This window comes from Sus scrofa, chromosome 1, assembly GCF_000003025.6.
Source record: "Sus scrofa isolate TJ Tabasco breed Duroc chromosome 1, Sscrofa11.1, whole genome shotgun sequence".
In the NCBI taxonomy this organism is placed as follows: Eukaryota; Metazoa; Chordata; class Mammalia; order Artiodactyla; family Suidae; genus Sus; species Sus scrofa.
This window is the reverse complement of record NC_010443.5, coordinates 240,269,723-240,284,025: the sequence shown is the minus strand read 5'-3', so window position 1 is coordinate 240,284,025 and position 14,303 is coordinate 240,269,723. Positions and strand designations below refer to the sequence as shown.

The 14,303-nt window shown below is 44.0% G+C and overlaps 1 protein-coding gene across 1 annotated transcript in view; it reads left to right on the top strand.

Moving 5' to 3' along the window:
- Positions 1-14,303, top strand: part of GABBR2 (gamma-aminobutyric acid type B receptor subunit 2) — a 388,449-nt gene that overhangs the window by 211,892 nt on the left and 162,254 nt on the right. Inside the window, exon 6 of the mRNA XM_021066509.1 lies at positions 2,943-3,143. Coding sequence (XP_020922168.1) covers positions 2,943-3,143 — 201 coding nt within the window. The remainder of the gene's footprint in view (positions 1-2,942; positions 3,144-14,303) is intronic.

The window sequence follows — 14,303 nt, the reverse complement described above, 5'->3', positions numbered from 1 at the left end:
TGGCCTCACTCAGTGGGTTAAGGATCTGATATTGCTGTGAGCTGTGGTGTAGGTCACAGATTCGGCTCGGATCCTGCGTTGCTGTGGCTGTGGTATAGGCCGGCAGCTGTAGCTCTGATTTGACCCCTAGCCCGGAAACCTCCATATCCCACAGATATGCGCCTAAAAAAAGCAAAACAAACAAGCAAACAAAAAAACTTTCAGTTTATTTTGGAAGTTTCACTGAAACAATGGACAGAGGCCATGAAGATGGAATCTGAGCTTAGGTTAAGGAACAAATATTCTTTTTTTTTTCTTTTTTTGTCTTTTCTAGGGCCGCACCGGCAGCATATGGAGGTTCCCAGGCTAGGGGTCTAGTCTGAGTTGCAGCTGCCGGCCTGCACCACAGCCACAGCAACACTAGATCTGAGCCGCATCTTCGACCTACACCACAGCTCACGGCAATGCCGGATCCTTAACCCACTGAGCAGGGCCAGGGATCAAACCCACAACCTCATGGTTCCTAGTTAGACTTGATAATCACTGAGCCATGACGGGAACTCTAGAACAAATACTCTAATTCACATTTACTCTGATGAGATGCTCCATGGTACAGGCTGGGCTTTTTCAGCTACTGAGTTTTAGAAGAGTTACCTCCCCAGATGCAGGAATGAAGGGGACACTCCTCCAACTCTTAGACTTGACAGTAACTATTCTCTAATGTACAGAAGCATTAGGGGCTCTGGCCCACCCTTTCTGGGCAGACCGTGGCTTGGTGTCCTAGAGCCTAAGTAGAAGGCAGCCAGAACCTCTCCGCGTCCAGAGCAATCCTGCAGGCTCCTCTCACACACTCTTCTGACTTCTGTGCTCTCTTTGTTCTGAGCAAGGAACATAAAGGGGTGTGACATGAGTTGTTTCCCATCGTGTCCTTCTGACGTATGTGGCTCCCTAGGAATGAGTTCTTGGATTATTTAGGTTCACATTTTTTTTTTTTTGTCTTTTTTTGCTATTTCTTGGGCCGCTCCCGTGGCATATGGAGGTTCCCAGGCTAGGGGTCCAATCGGAGCTGTAGCCACCAGCCTATGCCAGAGCCAGAGCAACGCAGGATCTGAGCCGAGTCTGCAACCTACCCCACAGCTCACGGCAACGCCGGATAGTTAACCCACTGAGCAAGGGCAGGGACCGAACCCGCAACCTCATGGTTCCTAGTCGGATTCGTTAACCACTGAGCCACGACGGGAACTCCAGGTTCACATTTTTTAAATTTACTCATTTAGTCTTTTTAGGGCTGCACCCACAGCATATAGAGGTTCCCAGGTGAGGGGTCAAATCGAAGCTGTAGCTGCCGACCTACACCACAGCCACAGCAACACAGGAGCTGAGCCAGGTCTGTGATCTACACCACAGCTCATGGCAACGCTGTATCCTTAACCCACTGAGCAAGGCCAGGGATCGAACCTGCATCCTCATGGATACTAGTCGGGTTCATTAACCACTGAGCCACAACAGGAATTCCCAAGGTTCACATTTTAAAATGTATGTATTTCTACAGTGCCCAGAGAGCATTTGCATACACCACTGCTCTCTGTAGCCACTTCTGGGCATTTTGATTACTAATAGGAACATAAGCTCTACTTAGAAACTCCATTCTGGACCCAACTTTGATAGATTGTGACATTCTCAAAAAGTGGGATTGACTGGGTACATCTAAGCTATTGAAAAGCATGCTTTTTCTAATATGAAATTATCACAGTAAGAATTAAAGCCAGGTAGGGGTGCACTGAAACAGTCTGACAACTTTCTGCTTAAGTGGGAGGCAGGTGGTGTGGCTTTGCAGCCTAAGAGTGGGAGACCTAGGTTCCAGGCTGATTCTTCTCCCTGGCTGTGTGACTTTGGAAAAGTGGCTTTCTCTCTCTGGTTTTCAGTTTCCTCATCTCTAAAATGAGGATAATAAATTCTTCCCAGACCATCTCAGAGGGTGAACATGAAAGACAATCAAATATGATGCATGCAAAGCATGTAGTTATAAGGGAGTTTTTTTAGGATCTGGATTATATACACCGTGCATTGGGTAAAGATGGAGATGTTCATTTTGCCAAGTGGCATCTTATATAAGTTGCATGCTTACATTAAATTTTCTTGGCCCCTTGTAAAATTGCTCCCCCTGGGTTGCATTTTAAAGTTATAATCTCAGCTTTTAGTAACGATCTATACAAAAATAACCTTATGAAATCTGTTTGTTGTAGGGATGCTGTTGATACCATGATAGCTAATTCGACAGTGTCCTCCATATGAGTCTTTTTTTTTTAATTTGGCCATGCCCACAGCACATACGAACCATTTTTTTAAGGATTAAAGCCTAGAAAACATTTTATTTCCCTGAAGAACTGGTATATTTTCTCCTTACTGAAAATGAGAGTTATGCAACTAATATTGTTGCCCTTTTCTCTTGGGCTGCCGGGAAGTTCATGGTGAAACATACAGATTATTACCTATAGTATTGGAACCTTTGATGAACTTATTCTGTTCCTTTTACCTCCCGTAAACATATTACAACTTATATTTTCCCAGGCCCTTATGTTTTTTGGTTTCGGGGAGGGATTTTTTGGCCATACCTGCAGCATGTAAAAGTTCCTGGACCAGGGATCAAAGCGGTACCACAGCAGTGACCCAAGCTGCTGTGGTGGCAATGCCAGATCTTTAACCCACTGCACCTCGAGGGAACTCCAGGCCCTTATGTTTTCATTTTTATTCAGTGTTTCATTATTTTAGTATACATGTTTCCAATAAACTACCTTGGATGTTTTGAGAGGTAATGGGGAGGAGATCAAACACGTAACAGAAAAATTAACCAGCCCTCTAGTAAGAGAAAGCCTGAGTCCCCTCCACCTCCCCCATGGGGCACAGAGCTTTGAACAAATATTTGTCTCTTGGTGCCTTCATGGTCATTCCATCTGTTGCAGGCATACGAGGAGAATATGTATGGTAGCAAATACCAGTGGATCATCCCAGGCTGGTATGAGCCTTCCTGGTGGGAGCAGGTGCACACAGAAGCCAACTCATCCCGTTGTCTCCGGAAGAATCTGCTTGCTGCCATGGAGGGCTACATTGGCGTGGACTTCGAGCCTCTGAGCTCCAAACAGATCAAGACTATCTCAGGAAAGGTCAGTGTCTTAGTCTGCTCATTTCAGCCCCCAAGCCCATCTCCTTTGATCATGCCATCCAATGACGTTGGCAGAAAGAACCCAGATTGTTTTCTGGCCTTTGCTGTGTGATTTTGAGCAAATCACTTAATGTCTCTGAGCTTCACTTATCTGTTAAATGAGGATAGCCAGCCCTCTACTGCATGACTCTCTAAGGAATTGTGGGAATCCAATGAGGTAAGGGTGCTTTGCAAGCACATCACACAGTGGTCTGTGTAAGGATGGAGTCCCGACTTTTAGAGTGCCAGCTGCAGGCATTGCCTTTCAGACAAGGCCAGCATGTCATCCCACGCCCCTCTAACCTGGAGTTTGTTTCTTAGTCTCATTGACGCTCCTGTCAGCCCAGATTAGAGCAATGACCTCTCACATAGATTTGGGGAAACAGGTACTGAAGACTAGAAAGACTGGTCCAAACCCCAGTTTTTGCCTTTTATCAGCTGTGTGACCTTGAGCTTGTGTTCTCTGAGCGACTGTTTCTTCATCTGTGTAGTGGTGGTGAAAATAATCAGGACTGGTTGGCAGGTGGTGCAACATGGCTAGCATGGCGCCTGGCAGCTTGTGCTGCCGTAACTGGGAGGAGGACCATAGCAGGGTGCTCAAGTGCTCAGGCCTCCCCGTGTCCCTGCTAGAGATGACTAACCCCTGGCCTGCGTATCTCGTAGGGCTGTGAGAGAACAGGTAACATGGTATATGTCAAAGGATTTCCAGAGCGCACCATTCTCATCAGTGAAAGCGTTGCCAGGGATCAGGTGATGACAGCTCCAGTGAACATGGCATCATCCATCTCTCTGTTCTAACCACCGGCCAGAATCCAGTACAGCAGTGCCCATGGTTCTCTTCTGTCTACACTCATCTCAGATTTTTAAATTCTCCACCCACCTTCACTCTCATTTAAAGAATGGACTTCATAGTAAAGTAAATACATATATATCTATACATATATATATATAGTTTGTATCCATTATTTAATCTCAATCAGAGCCAACACTACCAGAAGGATCTATTGATTTGTCCAAAAATGGAAAATCATTAGGGGCACATTGTATAAGCAGCTCCTTAGATCATGCTGGCACCTGCGAGATCCTGGAAAAACACTCTGGGTAGAAAATGTTGAAAGAAATACTTTCATACCAAAATCAATGACTCTATAAAGTTTTTGGAGCTGCTGAATAATGAGTAGGAACAACTCATTTTTACTTCAGTAAGTGTTATTTTTAAAGGTGTTGAAGTTCGCAGTTTAGAAGATACTCGGGTCCAAGCATACCCTGTACTTTAAACTAAAAATAGCATGAAATTTGAAGAAAATACAAAAACTAAGAAGAAAATTCCATGCAGGCAGACAGCGTAATAATTCAAATGAGAGGCTTAAGGAAGACCAAGGGTGTCAATGATTACCCGTGAGATCTGAGTCTACGAGGCGGGTAAGGGCCATGCAATGCCCTCAGGGCCTCAGATGTCTTTCCACGGAGCATGAATGTCACCCAGGATGGGCGAGCCACGCTCGGATGCAAGATGTGCGCACAAAGGCATTTGGGAAAGATCATTTTTTGCAGTGGTTTTGTGGAGTAAATGTTTTGACTTTATAACATCTCCCAAGTTACTGACTTTCATTGTTTATTTAAAATTTTTAAATTCAGGGCTGGTGCGGAGGTTGACTCCCCCCTCTTCCATCACCGTGCCCATGAATGGGACACCCCGGGGCTGTTCCTAGGGCTGCTCACTTTACCCCACCGTGTGGGCCACCCACTCCTGGGCCTCCCAGGAGAGAGCAGCGCCATTAGAGCAGATCCAGGCAGGCTCCCAGCTTGGGGCGCCTTCCGAAATTCCAGGTGACCCCATCCTTGTCCCACAGTCTTTGAGACATGAGGCAGCATTTCTTACATAATCTCAAGGTCAAAAGGTGATTGAAGTTACACAGGGAAATCTGCAGCCTCTTTGCCTCTTGGAATCAAAGGGTCAGAGGGCTCTCCTGGCAATTGTGTAGACCAGCCTCCCATCAGACTCTCAGGTCCTCCCAGTAGCACAGGACTCACTACTTCTCCCTTAATTTATCCCATAGGTCCCTCTGGGCCCCCACACATTCCGTTGGCTGTCACTATATCCCCAGAAGCATCCCTTGTCCATAAAGGGCCCATCCTTCCAGTTGTAATTCACAGGTCCAGGGCTGGGTCGAAGGGAGAAATTTACAGGGGTGCCAAAGACCTCAATGGAAAAATCCATGATGAACAAAATATCAAAATTTTCATAAAGATAGGATCCACAAGGCCAAGATTAAGGTGAACTGAGTTGAGTCACATAATGACAGGAACACATCTTTCCTTAGGTTACTCAGCAGGTCAGGGACAAATCTAGGACTCGAAGCCAGGACGACTAAGTCCCTCCTCTCTGAGGGGGTAGAGCCCCTTCCCCTCTACCATGTTCTCCCTCAAGGCTTGTGACATGCTTAGGGACAGAATGCATCCTGATCAGCCCTTTCTGTGATGTCTTAGGGGGCCTGTTCCTAAGCAGGACAGGACAGCATGGGTCTGGTAATCAGAAGAACTCCTACAGATCCTGGTATTGCCCACTCACCCTCCCTGGGCCTCAGTCTCTTCAACTGAAAATGAGGGATTCAGACCATATAATTCCCAGCATCCTTTCACAGCAAAATCCTGTCTCTGTGTCAGTATGGTGTTGGGTCATTACAGCAAGTTGTGGGATACGGTTATAGTGTTAAACCCTGGCATCCACAGGATAAAGGTGACTCCCAATAAAGTCCCAGAATCAGGTGGAACTCTTGGAATGCATTGTCCCCATTCCCTCTTCTATACGCCTGTCTCTGTTGCCGAGCCATCTCCAGCTTGCTCGTGGGTGTCCTGGAGATTTCCGTTAGGAAGAATATCAAGGTCATGGCCTGCTTCCGAGCAGGTTCATCAGTCCCTTCCCGTTGATAGGACAAGTGCAGGCCTTTGGGCATCCCTGAGCACATGCAGATCTCTGTTTTCCAGATCCTCATGTAAATAGCTTCTGGGGACTTGCTTTGACCCAAACAGCTCTTTCTCCTTGTTAGGGTTCCCCATCACCACTCTATTCCCCCAAAGTGACTCTGTTGACATTGACGGTTTTCAGTATCAGCTTTCACTTTTCGACATCCCACTGGGTTTATTTCCACTGTGAGCATTTACAGCTCTGGTGTAAAATTCCAGTGATGGCTCAACCTCTCCAATAAGGACATTCTTTCCTGCTGCCGTCCCCTGCTGAGACACAGAGATGGGCCAAGGCACCAGATGGAGATGTTCACAGTACTCTGGGATCAGTGGGGACCTCAGAGGTGGCCCCAGCCTTCCATCAAAGGCACAAGTTCATTCTTTGGAAGAGTTTTGTAATGTTTTCTGGCAAGGAGCTTCTGTGACCACCTACAACTGTTTATGCAATACAGCAGAACGAGAAGAAACATAAATCTAGTGAATCCTCCGCTTAGAGCGATGACCTGGGAAAAGCTGCACCTGTCTCATTGTCACTGCAGTGGAAACTCCATAACCAAGAACTTGGGACTTTTAGGGAAGTTCTGGGTTCTAGAGGGGAGGAAGGGAAGGTGCCATGGAAAAGTAGGGGTGCTCCCCAGGGAGTCAAGCTTTACAATGCTGCTACCTCTGCCCCCACCATCCCCACAAAGCTGCTGTTCCCTTCTGCTTCCCTAGGTATTCATGTCCCTGGGAGACAGGCAGTTTGGCAAAGGAATCTGAGCTCAGAAGGAAGGATGTGGTGACCTATTGGCACTGGCTAGATTTAAATCTTGGCCCCTCCACTTCCCAGCTGGATGACTCTGGAAGATGGATAGTTGTTCATACTAACACCTATAGTCTGTCTTTCTCCTCAGTAACATAACTTTGGTTTCTAACTGTGTCTGTTGCCACCTATCTGAAAATGTGCATTTCCTAGCCTCCTGTGTAGCTAGGTACAGCCAGGATTCTAAGTCTAGCCAGTGAGATATAAGGGACGTATTATGTAAGACTTCTAAAAGGGTCCTTTAAGGGGAGAGCTTTCCCTTCTTTTTCCTCCTCCGTGTCGTCTGGAATATAGGTGGGATGACTGGAGTTATAGCAGCCATCCTGGATCAAGAAATGACCTTCGGAAGGAAACTTCATTCTAACGTAGCAGAGCATAAAGATAAGAGCTTGGGTCCCCGGTTACACGGTGGAGCTGTGATAGCAACCCTGCCACCTACCCAGGGACATGTTTTACATGAGAAAGAAACCCTCTCATTTAAGTCACTGATCATTTTTTTTTTCTGTTAGATACTGCCAAACCTAATCAATAGTGATACGGTAACATTGGACAAGTCATTTGACCTTTCTGGAATTGTTTCTCATTATACTGGAGTAATAATATCTCATTCACAGATTTAGAAAGATTAGATGAGGTGATACAGAGGAAAATATCTTACCAAGTGCCAAGCACACAATAGGTGTTCAACAAATTGTAGTTTTCTTCATCAGCACAGAAGCCTTGGGGGTGAAAGAAAGGAGTGGTGAGTCAGTTTATAGACACAAATCTGCTCTGGTTTGTTGTTGGGATTTTACTAAATCCGTAGAATGATTTAGGAAAAACTGACATCTCGTAGTATAGAATCTTCCAATCCATTCAGTTTCTCTCAGAAATGTTTTGTAATTTTCCATGTGGAATTCTTACCTGTATTTTATTTGATTTATTTCTAGGTATTTAATGCATTTTAGTGAATATATGTGCACATTACTATTGGGTGCATACTTCAGGGTGGAATTTCTGAGTCACAGGGAATGCATATGTTCAACTTTAGTAGACACTGCCAAACAGATTTCTAAAGTGGTTGTACCAATTTACACTCCCACTGGTAGTGATTGAGAGTATCAGTTGGTTCGTGTGCTCCCCAGCATTTGGCGTTGTCAGCCTTTTAATTTTAGCCTATCTAGTGGGTCTGTAGTGGTATCTCATTTTTGTTTTAATTTACATTTTTCTTATGACTAATGAAGTTATGAATCTTTTCATATCATCATTGGCCACTTTGATATCTTCTTTTATAAACTGCTCATTCAAGTCTTTTGCCCATTTTTCGACTTGGATTCTCTGCCTGTTTCTCATTGATTTGTAGAAGATCTTTTTGTTTTCTGGATATGAATTCTTAGACAGTTTTATGTATTATTTATATTATTTGTGTCTTGTTTAAGCATCTTTGCCCACCCAAGTTCATGAAGCTGTTTTTCTATCCTGTCTTTTAGAAGTTGTTTTCCCTTTCACATTTCGATAGAGAATTCATGTGTAATGGATTTTATGTAAGGTCTGAGGTAAAATCAAGATTAAGTTTTTTTTTTCAGGTGGATAACTAGTTGATTCAGAACCATTTATTGAAAACCCTCCCTACACCCCCACCATGACATAGTGTCACCTTTGTCGTAAATTGAGTGTGTATGGTGTGGATCTGTTTCTGGACTTTCTGTTCTCTCCCATTGGTCTGTTTGCCTATCCTTTAACCAATACCACACTGTCTTAATAATTGAACCTTTATAATAAGACATGATGCCTAATAGTGTTAAGTCCCTCATCTTTGTTCTTCTGTAAGATTTTTTTGGGCATCCTTGGTCCTGATGTCATGTTTCATTTAGGTCTACTCACATTTATACTTTCCATTCCTCTAATTTGTTCTGTTTATGATCATTTTCTTTCCGCCCAAAGAACTCTTCTTGGTCTTTCTTTTCTAGATTTGCTGTAAAATTATCTGGAGGAAATTCTCTCAGTTTCTGATTGTTTGAAATTTTATTTCTTTCACCTTTAATTTTGAGAGCTATATTAACTAGGTAAGCATTCTTGATGATCTGTTACTTTCTTTTAGCACTTGAAATGTCATTTCATTGTCTTCTGGCATCTATTGTTTCTGCTAAGTTAGCCATCAGAGTTATCGTTGCTCTTTCAAAGGTAATGCATCCCTTTTTCCCCCCTCTAGCTTCTTTTCAGATTTTTTTTTCTTTGAGTCTTTGGTAGTTTTACCATGCTGAGCTAAAGTGAGGTCTTATTCAGGTTTATCTTGATTGGAGTTTACAGAGATTTATACAACTCATGAACTCATGGATTGATGTGTCTTTGGGGAAATTCTAGGATAATATCCCTTAAATATTGCTTTTGCCTATTCTGTCTTTCCTCACATTCAGGACACCAATTGTACATGTGCTATACAATTTTAACACATTCCATATATTTCATATGTTCATTTATTTTCTATCCCTTTTTTCTCCAGATCCCTCAGTCTGACTCTTTCCTACTAACCTTTCTTCCAGTTCACTAACCTATTTTCTGTTGTGTCTAATATACACTGATGTTCGTCCATCTACTGAATCCTTAGTTTTAGTTGTATTTTAAAATTTTTTAGAATTTTCACTTTATCCTTTTTTTTTTTTTTTTTTTTTTTTGTCTTTTTGCTATTTCTTCGGGCCACTTCTGGGGCATATGGAGATTCCCAGGCTAGGGGTTGAATTGGAGCTGTAGCCACTGGCCTACGCCAGAGCCACAGCAACGTGGGGTCCGAGCCATGTCTGCAACCTACACCACAGCTCACAGCAACACCAGATCGTTAACCCACTGAGCAAGGCCAGGGACGGAATCCGCAACGTCATGGTTCCTAGTCGGATTCGTTAACCACTGCGCCACGACAGGAACTCCCTATCCTTTTTTTTTAGTAGTTTCCAGTTTTCTGGTGATATTTTGTATCTTTTATATATTTTCTTGAACATATAAACATAATATTATTAAAGTCCATGTCTAATACCTTCAAGATTTGGATCACCCACAGGTCATCTTCTATTGCCTATTTTTCTTCTTTCCTTCCTTTCTTTCTCTGTTCCTTCCTTCCTCCCCTCCTTTCTTTTTAATCTGATCTTATCACCTGGTGTACCTAGTATATTTGATTAATTTAATTGGATATGAAAAATTAAAGAGGCTACAGATGGTATTATCTATCCTCAGAGATTTATTTCTCTTCAGGAAAACAGAATAGAGACAGATCACCTTAATCCAACCAAGAATTAAGATGATTCCAGGCTTAGTTTTAGTTTGCATAAAGCCTGGTCTGTTTCATTTGCCCTTATTCCTATTTGACCTTTAGCATTCTAAACTAAAATCCTGGGGTGTTTACTGGCCCCAGATTCTCATCTTTGTTTTCCTAATGCCATGAGACTCCAAACACATCTGCTTATTTTCTTAGCCCCTTAGCTACCACTTTTTGCCTGGCTTCTCAGCCTCTTGCTTTATGCAGTTTAGTTATCACCAGATATTTCAAGTGCAAATGTCAATTTGCATGCTGGTATTCTATGGTTCCTTTTCCTCTGGTCCTACAAGCCTTGTTACTCTCATAACCCTGAAGTATACTTTTTTGTCTTCCCATCTCTGAGGAACTGCTGAAAACTCTGATCCAGTGTCTTCTGTTCCTGCAGTTGGGCTTCATACTTACAAATCAGCATATGCCTCAAGGGGAAGCAGCAAAGAATGTTGGACTCTTCTCAAAACATTTCTCTTTTCTCCAGGATCTTGGTTACTCAAGCCCTAGGTGTCCTAGTTGCTCTCTGATACCTTTGGATAGCTATTTTTACATTTTATTCTGCTTTCCTGAATGTTCTTCATGGGAGCTTAAGTCTGATAGAACTTATTTCACCATAGAGCAGAAGTCTTTTTTTTTTTTTTTCTTTTCTTTTTTTTTTTTTTTTTTTTTTTTTTTTTTGTCTTTTTAGGGCTGTTCCTGAGGCATATGGAATTTCCCAGGTTAGGGGTCGAATTGGAGCTACAGCTGCCGGCCTACACCACAGCCACAGAAACGTGAGATCTGAGCCTTGTTGGTGACCTACACCACAGCTCACAGCAACCCCAGATCCTTATCCCACTGAGCCAGGCCAGGGATCAAACCCACATCCTCATGGATATTAGTCAGGTTCATTTCTGCTGAGCTACAGTGGGAACTCCCCAGAAGGGAAGACTTAACTAAGACTGTTTCACTTAAAAAGTGAAGAATAGTGCATTGGGTACAGGATAAACATGTCACTGACTTCAGCTCTTTGAGTGACTGTTTTGGATAAAAGGGAGCAGATGTGTTCATTGCAGCTCCACAGAAAGACAGAGCAAGTTACAGAGAGATAAGTGTAACTTCTATATCTGGAAGACTAGTGTCATAGATGTCAGGCACTCCTTAGGTTGAAAAGCTCTCTCTGAAGGCATAGTGACCTTCCCAGCACAGGAAGATTCTCAAAAGGGGCTCAGCAGGAGTTCCCGTTATGGCTCAGTGGTTAACGAATCCGAATAGGAACGATGAGGTTGCGGGTTGGATCCCTGGCCTTGTTCAGTGGGTTAAGGATCCGGCGTTGCCGTGAGCTGTGGTGTAGGTTGCAGTCACGCTTGGATCCCGCATTGCTGTGGCTCTGGCGTAGGCTGGTGGCTACAGCTCCAATTAGACCCCTAGCCTGGGAACCTCCATATGCCGTGAGTGCAACCCTAGAAAAGGCAAAAAGACAAAAAGGGGGGGGGGCGCTCAGCGGACACCTGGAAATTGCTATTGAGAAGATCCAATAGTCACATTGTAAGAGAGGCTTAATCAGTGGTAACCAATTTATATATCCTGAAATCTTAGAAGATTTTTTAAAAGTTCAGATGCCTAAGTTATCTCACATATGTACGAAAACAAAATGTAGGGTCCTGGCATCTGCATTTTAACAAGCTCCCCAAGTGACCTATAAATCGGTGTATAGAAACCAGTGGACTGCCCTCTCGTGTACCTGCTGCATGAGACTGTGGTTCCAACATCCAACAAGGGATGCTGGAGAGAAACTCTGCTCATTTTGTTGCTGGGGCGAGGGGTGGGGGTACAGTTGAAGGCACGAAAGGGGAGGTTTCCTCCTCCTCTCTTCTGTCCGCGAGAATCCCCTCTCCCAAAAAGCAGGACTTGGCTTGGTTTTGTGGGGATGACAGACCTATAAAGTTTAGTCACGCTGTAGGGCAGCAAGCATGTGTGGGCTAGCCTGGGAACCTAACCACTATTTATAACATAGTTTCTGTGGAAAAATATGTTCCAAGTTCCAACAACTGCCTTTCAAAAATATGTGGAGCACAACCTGTCAGTAATTGGGAGTCTCCGTATAAAGTTATTTTCTCAGAAACTTTGAGTGTCTCATGATAAACTTGACCTCGGAGAATGAGTAATCAATCAGTTTTCAGTGTCAGCTTTATAATAGAAGAAATTCTTCTGCCCTGAATAATTGGAGACCTGCTTTAAGAACAGCTATTACTTTTTCTCCGACAAGTGTGCGTGTGTTTCTTCCTGCTGTCATTGTTTTGCCTGAGGGAGATTGGTGCCAGCTTCACCTGGGAACAGTGATGAATGGTCTGGGATCTAGTGTGGTAGCAATGACTTCGACGCAGTGCTTGCAAAGACAGTGGGAATGAGGTCACCTTTCAGGACTAAGCTACACCGGCATCCCACTCCTAGGACTCTACCCACAGAAAGGAGGTAAACAGCCACATTGCCAGTGTTTTCCACTGGTAGAAAAGATAGGAATTTACAAGTGGTATATATCAAATGTATATATATAGGGGCTTGTTTTTTGGCCTCAGTGTCAAATTGAATAAACAGTCTGATCTTGAGCCTTTTCTTCTCTGCACACCCCAAAAAAATATCCCAACAAACTATATCAAATGGAGTTCCCGCTGTGGCTCAGCAGTAATGAACCCGACTCGTATCCATGAGGACATGACACAGGTTCAATCCCTGCCCTTGCTCGGTGGGTTAAGGATCTGGCATTGCCATAAGCTATGGTGTAGGCCAGCAGCCACAGCTCTGATTTGACCACTAGCCTGGAAACTTTCATAGCCACAGGTGTAGCCCTAAAAAGACCAAAAAAAAAAAAAAAAAAGGAAGAAGAAGGAGATAAAAATGGTGGCTAGATTATGCCTGGGAGAGGGAAAGAGTGGGTCAGGGAAGGCATCCATGGGAAATGAGCATGTTGACATTTGGATGCTGAGCATATCACACGAAGAGCAGAGGAAGATTTCTGGTAGAGGAAACATCTAGTGCCATAGCTCTGAGGTGTGAACAAACTTGGTGTGATCGAAGGACCCACAAGGTTTAGGGAAGAGAGAGAGCGTAATAATGGACCATTTCATGCCAGGAGGAGTGAGATGGTGAAGGATGGCGGGAGGGTGGGGGGTGCGATTACTTGTGAGAAGGAGCTGGGCTGGGCTAGAGAAGGTGCTGTCTCCTTGAATATCTCTTGAAATTGAAGAGCCTCCACCATGTATTTTGAGTGATGCATAGTGATGGCTAGACATGATGCATTTCTGAGGTAGTTCGTAAATGGAGAAAAACTGAGCCATCCCACAGGAGCCCAAATGATAAAGGAGGCAGTGTATGTGTTGCTGGGACACTATTCACACTTGGTCAGGCAGAATTCTTCACCTGCAGGTTCCACATTTGGAGGAGCTTGGCTGAACTGAGGCTCTACAAACACCTAGGGCAAGAGACTCAAACTGCAGCCATGGTACAACCCAGCCTTCGACAGCTCAGCTTCCTCACCTTCCTTGGGCACCAGAACTGATTCCAGATAACTTGGAGGGGGGGTTCAAAAGACAGTTATGACCTCAAAAGTCAAACATGAGAGAAGCAGCAAAGATGGAATGGGACCAGACTAGCTAAACACACACACACACACACACACACACACACACACACACACACAAGCTGTGTGACCTTGGGCAAGTCTCTAGACCTCTCTGTGTCTCCAGCTGCAGATTTAGCGGGCACATGTGATGGTCTAAGGGCCTTTCCTGGTATAAACTGACAATGAGTTGATGGTTTCTTTGTGCACTTTGTTCCCAAGGAGGATTTTTCCAAAGACTAAGCCGTGGGCTCTGATGATGTTTCTGGCAGAGGAGTTCAGACGTGATTTGAGAAAAGGCCCACAGAAGGGCTGAGGGTAATGGGTTCCCCTGGAGCGGAATTCATTTGGATGTTTAAGCCTCAGGGACTGGAAGTAAAAAGGTGGTTTCATGTACTTTGTGGCCTCAATCAGAATGTTAGTATTACCAATGAAATTATTTTATGAGATTCAACTCAATGGGAGAAAAATAATT